This window comes from Pristiophorus japonicus, chromosome 27 (genome assembly GCF_044704955.1).
Source record: "Pristiophorus japonicus isolate sPriJap1 chromosome 27, sPriJap1.hap1, whole genome shotgun sequence".
Classification (NCBI taxonomy): domain Eukaryota; kingdom Metazoa; phylum Chordata; class Chondrichthyes; family Pristiophoridae; genus Pristiophorus; species Pristiophorus japonicus.
Genome location: NC_092003.1, coordinates 3240486 through 3254484, shown reverse-complemented (window position 1 = coordinate 3254484; position 13999 = coordinate 3240486). Strand labels below are relative to the sequence as shown.

General features: G+C 57.5%; 1 protein-coding gene across 4 annotated transcripts in view; it reads right to left on the bottom strand.

Moving 5' to 3' along the window:
• The window catches only part of sf1 (splicing factor 1), a 42077-nt gene that overhangs the window by 6818 nt on the left and 21260 nt on the right, over positions 1-13999 (bottom strand). For all 4 annotated transcript variants that reach the window (XM_070868122.1, XM_070868124.1, XM_070868123.1 and 1 more), the window contains 7 exons: positions 11426-11578; positions 8048-8137; positions 6904-7087; positions 5040-5155; positions 3343-3450; positions 2177-2372; positions 1774-1993 (listed from right to left, as the gene is read on the bottom strand). In XM_070868122.1, coding sequence (XP_070724223.1) covers positions 1774-1993; positions 2177-2372; positions 3343-3450; positions 5040-5155; positions 6904-7087; positions 8048-8137; positions 11426-11578 — 1067 coding nt within the window. The remainder of the gene's footprint in view (positions 1-1773; positions 1994-2176; positions 2373-3342; positions 3451-5039; positions 5156-6903; positions 7088-8047; positions 8138-11425; positions 11579-13999) is intronic.

Genomic DNA, 13999 nt, shown 5'->3' with positions numbered 1-13999 from the left:
TCACCCCCTGTGCTCACTGACCCCGTGTCCTAACTCACACCCAGTCCCGCTCACCCATCACCCCCTGTGCTCACTGCCCCGTGTCCTAACTCACATCGAGTCCCGCTCACCCATCACCCCCTGTGCTCACTGCCCCGTGACCTAACTCACACCCAGTCCCACTCACCCATCACCCCGTGCTCACTGCCCCGTGTCCTAACTCGCAGCCAGTCCCGCTCACCCATCACCCCGTGCTCGCTGCCCCGTGTCCTAACTCGCACCCATCACCCCCTGTGCTCGCTGCCCCGTGTCTTAACTCGCACCCAGTCCCGCTCACCCATCACCCCCTGTGCTCACTGCCCCGTGTCCTAACTCACACCCAGTCCCGCTCACCCATCACCCCCTGTGCTCACTGCCCCGTGACCTAACTCACACCCAGTCCCACTCACCCATCACCCCGTGCTCACTGCCCCGTGTCCTAACTCACATCGAGTCCCGCTCACCCATCACCCCCTGTGCTCACTGCCCCGTGACCTAACTCGCACCCAGTCCCACTCACCCATCACCCCCTGTGCTCACTGACCCCGTGTCCTAACTCACACCCAGTCCCGCTCACCCATCACCCCCTGTGCTCACTGCCCCGTGTCCTAACTCACATCGAGTCCCGCTCACCCATCACCCCCTGTGCTCACTGCCCCGTGACCTAACTCACACCCAGTCCCACTCACCCATCACCCCCTGTGCTCACTGCCCCGTGTCCTAACTCGCAGCCAGTCCCGCTCACCCATCACCCCGTGCTCGCTGCCCCGTGTCCTAACTCGCACCCATCACCCCCTGTGCTCGCTGCCCCGTGTCTTAACTCGCACCCAGTCCCGCTCACCCATCACCCCCTGTGCTCACTGCCCCGTGTCCTAACTCACACCCAGTCCCGCTCACCCATCACCCCCTGTGCTCACTGCCCCGTGACCTAACTCACACCCAGTCCCACTCACCCATCACCCCGTGCTCACTGCCCCGTGTCCTAACTCGCACCCAGTCCCGCTCACCCATCACCCCGTGCTCGCTGCCCCGTGTCCTAACTCGCACCCATCACCCCCTGTGCTCGCTGCCCCGTGTCTTAACTCGCACCCAGTCCCGCTCACCCATCACCCCCTGTGCTCACTGCCCTGTGTCCTAACTCGCACCGAGTCCCACTCACCCATCACCCCCTGTGCTCACTGCCCTGTGTCCTAACTCGCACCGAGTCCCACTCACCCATCACCCCCTGTGCTCACTGCCCTGTGTCCTAACTCGCACCCAGTCCCACTCACCCATCGCTGACCTACTTTGGCTCCAATTCTGCCCTTTTGCCCATTCCCCGATTCCCATCGCTCCACCATCGGTGGCCGTGCCTTCAGCTGCCTGGGCCCCAAGCTCTGGAACTCCCTCCCTAAACCTCTCCGCCTCTCTCTCCTCCTTTAAGACGTAAATCCGTAAATCCGACTTCTCTGACCCAGCTTTTGGTCGCCTGCCCCAATATCTCATGTGGCTCGGTGTCAAATTTTTTTCTGGTTTTTAATGTTTGTTGGGACGTTTTATTACATTAAACTCTATATAAATATAAGTTGTTGTGGTACAATATCGACGTCCTTTGCAATTATAGCATCACTGTCCTTTAGGCACAGCTGTTCTGAAGCTCGGACAGGTGTCCCCGGCAATGGGCTCCTACCCGAGGATGACCCCCCCCCCACACCCCCCCACAATCCGTTCTGCGTTACCAATAGCGAACACCGCCCCAACACGGCATGCGCTTACTCATAGGCGGGTGCACGGGCGGGTGGCCCTGGTTTATGGGAGGTGGTGGCGGCTGCATCCACGGTGGCGGGGGGCCGTTGGGGTTGTGCTGCATCGGGTGCCCACTCATGTTGGGCATCGGCGGGGGGAAGCCCGGGTGCGCCCCCCCGGGACCACCGTGCATCCCGTGGTAGGGCCGGTTGTTATCCGACGGTCCCGAGTTCATCCACGGAGGTCGGTTCTGTAAAAGGAGGAGAGAGTGTGTCAGGGGCTGTAGCTGCAGACCGGCTTAAGACAGGTCCGGGGGGGGGGGGGGGATGGGGGAAAAGGGGTGGGAGATGGAGACAGAGGAGAGGGAGGGGAATGCCCACGATAGCTGCGGATACCATGGCGAGGTTGGGGAGGAGGGGGAATGGCCACTCACTGGGAGCTGCTGTGGGTTGTTGCCCGGCCCCGAGTTACGCGGGAGGCTCTGTTGCGAGGGGTTTGGATGTCCCGAGGACGAGGATGTTGGGACGGGTGCCTCTCCCAGCTCGGCCATCAGCGACAGGTACTCCTTGTCCATCCGTGCCTTGTCCTGGGCCGACTGTGGGTCTCCCGGCCTGTTGAACGTACCCCCACTGCAGGAAAGGAGCAAGGAGAGAGTCAGCAGCGGTGGCTCATTCAAGACAGACACACACACACAGAGACACACACACACACAGAGACACACACACACACAGAGACACACACACACACAGAGACACACACACACACAGAGACACACACACACAGACACACACACACAGACACACACACACAGACACACAGACACACACACACAGAGACACACACACACAGAGACACACACACACAGAGACACACACACACAGAGACACACACACACAGAGACACACACACACAGAGACACACACACACAGACACACACACACACAGACACAGACACAGACACACACAGACACACACACACAGACACACACACACACAGACACACACACACAGACACACACACACACACACACACACACACACACAGACACACACACACAGAGACACACACACACAGAGACACACACACACAGAGACACACACACACAGAGACACACACACACAGAGACACACACACAGAGACACACACACAGAGACACACACACAGAGACACACACACACAGAGACACACACACACAGAGACACACACACACAGACACACACACAGACACACACACACAGACACACACACACAGACACACACACACAGACACACACACACAGACACACACACACAGACACACACACACAGACACACACACACAGACACACACACACAGACACACACACAGACACACACACACAGACACACACACACAGACACACACACACAGACACACACACACAGACACACACACACAGACACACACACACACAGACACACACACACAGACAGACACACACACAGACACACACACACAGACACACACACACAGACACACACACACAGACACACACAGACACTGTGGTGGGGCACCATCTTGCCGAGAGGAAGTGTGGCCATTGGAACATGGACGTCCCTGCTCTGTGGGTTTTACTGACCTGCCAAATTTGCAGTCGGAAGCGATGTGCCCGGCTCCCCCACACTTGGTACACAGCGTGGTGTTGGTGATGCTCCTGGGCTCAGTGCTCTGCCAAGGCCTTAGTATCCTGCATGGCAAAAGGGAGAACGTTTGAGTCACAAGGCTGTGTCTTTACAAAAAGATGCTTCAACACAAAGGTAAAGGAGCTCACTGATCAGCACAAAGCGATGCAAGGTGTCGAGTGGCGCAATGGGTCAGCACACTGTCCTTTCACCGCTGGCTGAAGCGAGCTTGGGCCGTTTTAACTCCGTTCCCTGTTCAGTATCAGCACAATGCCCCAAACTCAAGAGCAAATTCGATGAACCAGCCACAGGAAATGGGAAATGTAAAGTTGAGGGATCTTTTTAAAGTTGGTTTGAGGCACGTTGTTGCAGCAAGAGTTTTACTCTGCACGTAGCCTGCAGCCTTGGCCTGTCGCTAGCGCGCACTCTCAGTCAGAAGGTTGTGGGTTCAAGTCCCAATGCAGGCATAAACTCCCCCCGTGGCGGCACCGAGGGAGCCCCGCACTGTCGGGAGGGGCGGCACCGAGGGAGCCCCGCACTGTCGGGAGGGGCTGCACCGAGGGAGCCCCGCACTGTCGGGAGGGGCGGCACCGAGGGAGCCCCGCACTGTCGGGAGGGGCGGCACCGAGGGAGCCCCGCACTGTCGGGAGGGGCGGCACCGAGGGAGCCCCGCACTGTCGGGAGGGGCTGCACCGAGGGAGCCCCGCACTGTCGGGAGGGGCGGCACCGAGGGAGCCCCGCACTGTCGGGAGGGGCGGCACCGAGGGAGCCCCGCACTGTCGGGAGGGGCGGCACCGAGGGAGCCCCGCACTGTCGGGAGGGGCGGCACCGAGGGAGCCCCGCACTGTCGGGAGGGGCTGCACCGAGGGAGCCCCGCACTGTCGGGAGGGGCTGCACCGAGGGAGCCCCGCACTGTCGGGAGGGGCTGCACCGAGGGAGCCCCGCACTGTCGGGAGGGGCGGCACCGAGGGAGCCCCGCACTGTCGGGAGGGGCTGCACCGAGGGAGCCCCGCACTGTCGGGAGGGGCGGCACCGAGGGAGCCCCGCACTGTCGGGAGGGGCGGCACCGAGGGAGCCCCGCACTGTCGGGAGGGGCGGCACCGAGGGAGCCCCGCACTGTCGCACTGTCGGGAGGGGCGGCACCGAGGGAGCCCCGCACTGTCGGGAGGGGCGGCACCGAGGGAGCCCCGCACTGTCGGGAGGGGCGGCACCGAGGGAGCGTTGAAATTGCTCGCGATCGACACCAGGTGGTTGAAATGGGACGTGTTGCGTTCTTGGGCACTGAGCGTAATTACATCTAGAAATCCACACGCTTTGATGCCACTGTTATGCGTGCTTTGTAACAATGAACCCCGACGATGCTGCCAAGCAAATAGTTGGGGAATGTCACCTGGAGGTTCGCAGGGGGCTGTCCCACCGTTGCTGCAGGTATCTCCGTTCCAGCCCCCTGCACCACAGGGGGGGGGGGGGGGGGCTTGGAGGGGGCCGCTGTGTAGGCCTCTCACTGACTCGAGCCGCACGCAGTACAGCTGTGTGTGGGACAGTGCCGAGCACGAGAACCAGACTCCGCCCGGGCCCGGCCCGGAATGTGACCCACCAGTCTCCGGAATCACAGACGCCCGAGCGCACGGCAGGACAAGGGGCAGGCCCTTACCTGTTGTCGTCCTCGCGGAGGGTGCCGTTGAGGCGAGCCAACTCTCGCAGCTGCATCTTGCGCAGGTCGTTCTGATCCTCGGGAGTCTCGATGCCCTGCTTCAGGATTCCTCGGATCTGCCGGTGAACAAGCAGCGCCGTTAGCTGGGCCTGCACCCTCCCGACAATCGGACCGTGTCACCGCCAGGAGGCACAGCCCAGGCAGCAGGAGCATTCTCCTGCCACAATGGACAATGAAACGTAGAAAACAGGAGCAGGAGTCGGCCATTCGGCCCCTTGAGCCTGCACCATTCAATATCATGGCTGATCCTCTATCTCAACACCATATTCCCACTTTCTCCCCCATCCCTCTTGATGCCTTTTGTGTCTAGAAATCTATGTCTTAAATATATTCAGTGACTTGGCCTCCACAGCCTTCTGTGGTAGAGAATTCTACAGGTTCACCACCCTCTGAGTGAAGACATTTCTCCTCATCTCGGCCCTAAATTTCCTACCCCCGTATCCTGAGACTGTGACCCCTTGTTCTAGACTTCCCAGCCCAGGGGGGAAACATCCTCCCCGCATCCAGTCTGTCCAACCCAGTCAGAATTTTATACCTTTCAATGAGATCCCCTCTCATTCTTCTAAATTCCAGTGAATACAGGCCCAGTCGACCCAATCTCCTCTCATACGACAGTCCTGCCATCCCAGGAATCAGTCTGTTGAACCTTCGCTGCACTCCCTCTACGGCAAGTATATCCTTTCTTAGGTAAGGAGACCGACACGGTGCACAATACTCCAGGTGTGGTCTCACCAAGGCCCTGTATAACTGGAGTAAGACATCCTTGCTCCTGTACTCAAACCCTCTTGCAATGAAGGCCATCATACCATTTGCCTTCCTAACTGCTTGCTGCAGCAAGAGGTTTGACAGTAGTCTGGATCAAAAATGTTTTTTTTTTTTTTAAAAACATGCAATGGACCCAGAGAGAGGACGTGGTCCCAGGCGTGTTTGTTTCTCAGCACGCACTACGCGAGTTGCCCTCTGCCAGGCACTGGGTTTGGGGCTGAGGAATGTAACGATTGGTGTCCTGCAAAGTCGGAGCGATGCTGGACTCTGGTACCAACAGATGAACGCCCGTCAACATTCACTATCCAAGCTCTGAAATTCCCTCTCTAAACCTCGGCCTCGCTCTTTCCTCCTGTAAGATGCTCCTTAAAACCGACCTCTTTGACCGAGCTTCTGGTCGCCTGTCCCAACATCTCATGTGGCTTGGGTGTCAGATTTTGTCTGATCACGCTCCTGTGAAGCGTCGCGGGAGGTTTTACAAGGTTAAAGGGGCTGTATAAATGCAGGTTGCCGTCGTTGGCCTGATCTTGTTCTGAACATATCTGCCCACAGAGCTGCTGAGGCACCTCACAGTAATTCCCCGCACATGGAGTGTATTTTCTACAAATGGCAGATGCAGGTTATTGGGGGGGGGGTGGGGGGGGGGAAGGGGGCACACCAGGTCTCTCACATCCACATTGCAATTTCTCCTTTTGCTGGATGTGTTTAACGCAGTGCCTCGGATAAGTATTAACACGCAAGCGAGCGGGCTGGGCGGTGAGTTGGATTTGACACCGCGTGCTCGGAACCGAAGCAGCCGAACACAAGTGAGCAGCCCCGCGTTAGGCAGGTGGGTAAAAGGCGGCAGCGAGTGGCCCTGAGGGAGAGCCTGCAGCTTCAATCCCACAGCCGCTAACGATTACTGTCCAGCGACCCACCGCGTTGACGAGACACGAGGACGGGACGGGGCTCCTTGTGAAGCGTCAAATAGCTCGCCGGCACACTCCTGTCTCGCGCACTGGCAGGGGGAGTGAAAGGACAGCATCAGCGACGCCCCTACCTGCTCCACAGCCTTCTTCACATTCTCCATGGTGTTGGCGGTGACCAGCGCGTGCAGAGGCTCGTCTTCCCCCGGCAGCATCTGGCCGTCCTTTCGTCCCACCTTCCCTTCCTTCACCGAGCCTTTGCCCCGGATCATGATCTTGGCGTTGCATTCTTTCTCGATGTTCTTCAGTGTATTGCCCCTGAGAGAGAGAGCGAGAGAGAGAGAGAGAGGCGGTCAATAACGCGCGTGGCTGTGTGCGTGTGTGTGTAGGTCTTGAGGAAAATTCAGGCTGCTGGGACCCTCGCCCACGTTACAAGGTTTGCTCCCTCAGGACTCAAACCCGTAATCTCGGTGGACACCCCAGTGAAGTACTGCACAAAAGGGATCGCCCTTCAGGTGAGACGGTAAACCCTGAGCTGCAAGTAAAAGCTCCCATGGCACGACTGCAGGAGGAGCATGGAGTTCTCCCCGGTGTCCTGGCCAACATCACCAGGCTGGTCATTTTTTTTTTTTTAATTCTCAGGATGTGCGTCGCTGGCAAGGCCGACATTTATTGCCCACCCTTAATCGCCCCGGGGGAAGGTGGTGATGTACCGCCTTCTTGAGCACAACAGTGTCTCACTGGGCCATTTCATAGGGCAGTTAAAGAATCAACCACATTGCTGTGGGTCTGGAGTCACCTATCGGCCAGACCGGGTAAGGGCAGCAGATTTCCTTCCAGAAAGGACATCAGTGAACCAGATGGGGTTTTACGACAATCCATTAGTTACATGGTCATTACTGACACGAGCTTTTCAGTTGCAGATTATTTAATGAACTGAATTTAAATTCCCAGCTGCTGTGGTGGGATTTGAATTTGTGTCTCCGGATCATTAGTGCAGGGTCTGGATTACTGGTTCAGTAACATAACGTATACGCTGCCTTTTCCCACTTGCTGCTGGTAGAATGTGGCCACCTTGGCCTACACAGCAGTGACTACAGATCACAAGTGCTGAATTAGTTGCAACATCCCAAGGACATGAATGTTCTTCTTTGGGCCCGGGGGTGGGCCGATTACAGGGCACCAGCAGCACCCACACCTCAACACGTGGAACGATCCGCGAGCCCTTGCACCACCCAAACACCGCGCTCCTACAAGGGGAGGCCAAAGGCTCCTTACCTGGGTCCTATCAGTAGTCCGACAAAGTTGATCTCTGGATACTCATCCTGCGGGATCATTACCTTGTCACTCACGCGCGTGGCTGGCGGCCTGCGGAGGGAAACAATGGACCTCAATGAGCGCCACGCCAGAGGGCAAAGAGTCACTGAATAGGAAACATAGTCACCCACCCTTCCCCCTCGACCTGCACTCCACGCCCCCAAAAAAGATGCGCTCTCATTTTTTCCCCCCATCTCCATACGGTGTCAAAACATTCTTCCAATACAACAGTACGAGGGTCATCGGGGAAGAAGCTTGAACCTTAAGGGTCCACCGACCCTCAATTTGTTCCTGTATAATGTTGTTCCAGTCTAATGGTCCCGGTTATCCCTACCGGCTGTGATAATCACCGCCCTTGCCTCAGCTCATCCACTACTGAAACACTCATCCCTGCCTTTATTACTCCAGACTTGACTATTCCAACGTACTCCTGGCCGGTCTTCCACATCCTACCTGACGTTACCTAGAGGTGATCCAAAACTCGGCTGCCCCCATGTTCTAACTCGCACCCAGTCCCACTCACCCATCACTCCCTGTGCTCACTGCCCCGTGTCCTAACTCACACCGAGTCCCGCTCACCCATCAACCCCTGTGCTCACTGCCCCGTGTCCTAACTCGCACCGAGTCCCACTCACCCATCACTCCCTGCCCCGTGTCCTAACTCACATCGAGTCCCGCTCACCCATCAACCCCTGTGCTCACTGCCCCGTGTCCTAACTCGCACCGAGTCCCACTCACCCATCACCCCCTGTGCTCACTGCCCCGTGTCCTAACTCACACCCAGTCCCGCTCACCCAACACCCCCTGTGCTCACTGCCCCGTGTCCTAACTCGCACCGAGTCCCACTCACCCATCACTCCCTGTGCTCACTGCCCCGTGCCCTAACTCACACCGAGTCCTGCTCACCTATCAACCCGTGCTCACTGCCCCGTGTCCTAACTCGCACCGAGTCCCGTTCCCCCATCACCCCCTGTGCTCGCTGCCCCGTGTCCTAACTCACACCAAGTCCCACTCACCCATCACCCCCTGTGCTCACTGCCCCATGTCCTAACTCGCACCCAGTCCCACTCACCCATCACCCCCTGTGCTCACTGCCCCGTGTCCTAACTCACACCGAGTCCTGCTCACCCATCAACCCCTGTGCTCGCTGCCCCCGTGTCCTAACTCGCACCCAGTCCCGTTCCCCCATCAACCCCTGTGCTCACTGCCCCGTGTCCTAACTCGCACCCAGTCCCGTTCCCCCATCACCCCCTGTGCTCGCTGACCTACATTGGCCCCCGGTTAAGCAACGCTTCGATTTCAAAATTCTCATCCTTGTTTACAAATCCCTCCATGGCCCTCGCCTCCTCCCTATCTCCAGCTCTTTCTCCTCTCGTTCCCTGCGCCCCCCCTCCACCCCCACCCCAGCTCTCCCACCTTCCACCACCCCCCCCAGCTCTCTCCCTCCCCCCTAGCCACCCCCCCAGAGATATCTGTGCTCCTCTAATTCTGCTCTCTTGAGCAACCCCGATTATAATCATTCCACCATCGCTGGCCATGCCTGGGCCCCAAGCTCTCCGCCTCCCATTCCTCCTTCACAACGCTCCGTAAAAATCTACCTTTTTGATCCAGCTTTTGGTCACCTGCACTAATTCCTACTTATGCGGTTTGGTATCAAATGTTTATCTCAATATACTCCTGTGAAGCGCCTCGGGACGCTTCAGTACGTTAAAGGTGCTATATAAATACACATTGTTGTAATAGTGCTTCTTGTTGATCCATTTCATTTACTCGCAACTCCTCACCCTCCGTGAAATCAAGACTCGCCACAGCGCCTCATCCTGCAACTTTAATCGCTTCCCCGGAGCTCAAAACCATGGAACTCCACCCCCCTCCCCCAAAATCCAACAATCTTCAGGCATTTAAAACTTTCAACTTCCCAATTTACCAAGTCTTTAAACAAAAAAATCCTTTTCGACATCGGCCGCTGAACTGCCCAACTGTAGTGTCAGCTGTGTCTCAGTGGGCAGCACTCTCGCCTCGGAGTCAGAGGTTGTGGGTTCAAGTCTCACTCCAGGGACCAGAGCACGAAAATAATTTAGACCGACACTCCCAGTGCAGCACTATGGGAGCGCCGCACTGTCGGAGGGGCGGTACTGAGGGAGCGCCGCACTGTCGGAGGGGCGGTACTGAGGGAGCGCCGCACTGTCGGAGGGGCGGTACTGAGGGAGCGCCGCACTGTCGGAGGGGCGGTACTGAGGGAGCGCCGCACTGTCGGAGGGGCGGTACTGAGGGAGCGCCGCACTGTCGGAGGGGCGGTACTGAGGGAGCGCCGCACTGTCGGAGGGGCGGTACTGAGGGAGCGCCGCACTGTCGGAGGGGCGGTACTGAGGGAGCGCCGCACTGTCGGAGGGGCGGTACTGAGGGAGCGCCGCACTGTCGGAGGGGCGGTACTGAGGGAGCGCCGCACTGTCGGAGGGGCGGTACTGAGGGAGCGCCGCACTGTCGGAGGGGCGGTACTGAGGGAGCGCCGCACCGCCGGAGGGGCAGCACTATGGGAGCGCCGCACCGTTGGAGGGGCGGTACTGAGGGAGTGCCGCACAGTTGGAGGGGCAGTACTGAGGGAGCGCCGCACCGCCGGAGGGGCAGTACTGAGGGAGCGCCGCACCGCCGGAGGGGCAGTACTGAGGGAGTGCCGCACCGTCGGAGGGGCGGTACTGAGGGAGCGCCGCACTGTCGGAGGGGCGGTACTGAGGGAGCGCCGCACCGTCGGAGGGGCGGTACTGAGGGAGCGCCGCACCGTCGGAGGGGCGGTACTGAGGGAGCGCCGCACTGTCGGAGGTGCGGTACTGAGGGAGCGCCGCACTGTCGGAGGGGCGGTACTGAGGGAGCGCCGCACTGTCGGAGGGGCGGTACTGAGGGAGCGCCGCACTGTCGGAGGGGCGGTACTGAGGGAGCGCCGCACTGTCGGAGGGGCGGTACTGAGGGAGCGCCGCACTGTCGGAGGGGCAGTACTGTCGGAGGGGCGGTACTGAGGGAGCGCCGCACTGTCGGAGGGGCAGTACTGAGGGAGCGCCGCACTGTCGGAGGGGCAGTACTGAGGGAGTGCCGCACTGTCGGAGGGGCAGTACTGAGGGAGCGCCGCACTGTCGGAGGGGCAGTACTGAGGGAGTGCCGCACTGTCGGAGGGGCGGTACTGAGGGAGCGCCGCACTGTCGGAGGGGCAGTACTGAGGGAGCGCCGCACTGTCGGAGGGGCGGTACTGAGGGAGCGCCGCACTGTCGGAGGGGCGGCACTGAGGGAGCGCCGGTGGTCATGAAAGGCGCTGTATAAATGCGAGTCTTTCATATATTTACTCACTTGTAATCTGCCGGGGGTTTGAAGTCAGGATTAAGGGCAATCATCTCCTGAATGAGGTTGTGTCTCTCCTCCTCCAGCTTCTTCCGAGTCCTGAACTCGCGGGTGTTCAGCCTCTTGCCCTCGCTGTTGTAGATTGGCTCAGGAGAGGGCGACCTGTACAGGGATCACAGACCGTCACAACCACCTCACTTGCTGCCCGCTCACCACACTCATTTATTACAATCAAAGATTGTTTGTTTTTACAGAAACGCACCTCTCCTACACCTCCCTAATTCTCTAGGCACCGGGTTTCCCCAAATGGGTTACCGCAGTCCACTGATAGGAGGTGCCGAGACAAGGAAATTGTTAATCTGAGCGGAGCGTTGCTTCTAAACAGTTAATGTGGCCAACGCCACTCAGCAGGAGACATTTAACACTCCGTGCTCACACCCGTGTAGGCAGAGTTCGACTGGAGAGGCAGTCGCTACGTTAAGCTTGAGCAGTTTTGGAATTGCACTAAGGCTGTGAACAAGGGAGTTAGCGAGACAGATTTAGGAGGAGGAGGAGGAAAAAAAAAAATCAAGTAACATTTTACATTGTAAAACAAACTCGAGGTCAGCGAGAGCAGACCAGGATCGCCCTCTTGTTGACCGAGCAGGCTGTGCTCCAACTCAAAAATCCCAGCAGGTACCCTCGACAGTTCGTTCAAATCCACACGCAGCAGCGCGCGCAAGGTCCGAGCTCGATCGCCAGGGCCCACCCCTTGCTCAGCTGCAACAGCAACACACCATCGGCACAAGTTGTTGGTGGGCTGCAGACTTCAAAACTAAGCAAGGACCGAGGTGCGCAGAGTTTGATAGCTCTTTGCTAACAGCCCCGCCCTTTAGCGGTCAATCTTCCAGCAAGATTATTTTTGGTTGTGTTCGTGTTAAGACTATGTAGGAGCAGAATGAAAGGGGGTGAAGAAACTCGAAGAATGCAGCAGCAGAACCCTCCTGCCCTATCCAAAGCCCCTTTCAACTCAACAGCAATATACATGGCGGAGTCCAGTGGGCCATGGGGGGGGGGGGCCTGGAACGCCTGCTGGCTAACCCCACTTCTAGTTATTACAGGACGCAGTTGCGGCTTTGTCCAGTTTGAATTTTGTGGGCCTGGAGGTTGGAACAGGCTGTTAAAATCAAGGGATGGGGTGGGGGGGGGGGGGAAGTGCGGTTGAGGTCGAAGGTCAGCCATGATCTCAATTGAATGGCGGAGCAGGCTCAAGGGGCCGAATCCTACCTCTCATGTTATCCTGCTCCAGGCCATTTATTCCCTCTGCTCCTCAGCTGTACTCTTGGATGCAAGACTTGCCATTCTAGACGAGTCTAACTATTGGAAATGATCCCTCCCCCCGGTGACAGAACGTGCAGCAGTTACAGTCGCACTAGGATTAACTGTTGGTGTGTGTGCGCGCGCAGTATGGGCGGTGTGTGCGCGGGTGTGTGGGGGGTAGGGTGTGCGCGTCCGCGTGTGGCTGCAAACTGTTTGCAAACTCACTTTGATGCCTTGCAGCAGATTCTCACGCGGCAGAATCGCACTACGCTCAACATTGGATACTTTTATACCCAAGGTCCTGGCAGACCTGCTCTCGTCTGCGAGCAAACAAGGGTAGCGGCAGGAGATTGGTCCCCAATCAGCCGCACTCCGCTCTGCACGCCTCGTCTCTAAGAGTCGCTGATGGGCAGTTTACCGCAGGGTCAGTGCTCTGCCACAGGATCAGTGCGAAAGCGCCCCCTGCCCTGTTTTATCACGCCGCGTGGTTTTTGATCTTCAAACACAGACCCAGTCAACAAGAGGTGGTCCTTTTTGCTTTGTTTCTGTTGCAGGGAAAGGGGGTCTCAGAACCGGCTTAACAATAACGCTCAGCGATGGCAAGTGTGCGCGCTGCGCTCTGTCTTATTCGGCGGCGACCTCGTAGGAGGCAAGACAAAAGGTTAGATGCTTCATTTTCACCTTTAGCTAGCAGCTTAGAATTCTACCGGCAAATAGGTTAACCTGCACAGAACTCCAGATAAATCATATACTAATGGGGGAAAAGAAGTTTCTCTAGTGGCTGGAACATGCAGCAGACTTAAAAGTTCAAAAGGAGTTATTGAAGACACTTAATGGCCTGTTCCCGATTCTTCAGATGTCGGCTGAAGGAAAGCAACCTGGTCTCCTGTACCTACTGAACTAGTTTGTCTACCTCTGAATGGGAGCTCGGTGCTAAAGAGACACGTTAAGCCTTGCTCGCAGTCCCAGACTGCTTTACTCCCCTCTCCTTTTGTATAACGAGTGAAATGAAAAATAAAAATGGTGAGGAAAAGCACAGTTCTGTCCAAACCATGCATTACCGGCTTGGAGCCCACACGCAGCGCACCTGTAAACCCTGCTATTAGTTTACACTAAATGCACATTTTATAAAAAAAGTTTTGCAAAGAGTCAACAAAGGGGGATTTTGGTTAAAAGGATCTCGGGGGTTTATTTGTCAATAATAATGTAGGATTAAACATTACAATCGTATAAACACGGGCCTCGTCATTACTAGGGTTGCAACAAGTGGTCTCCAGATTATAA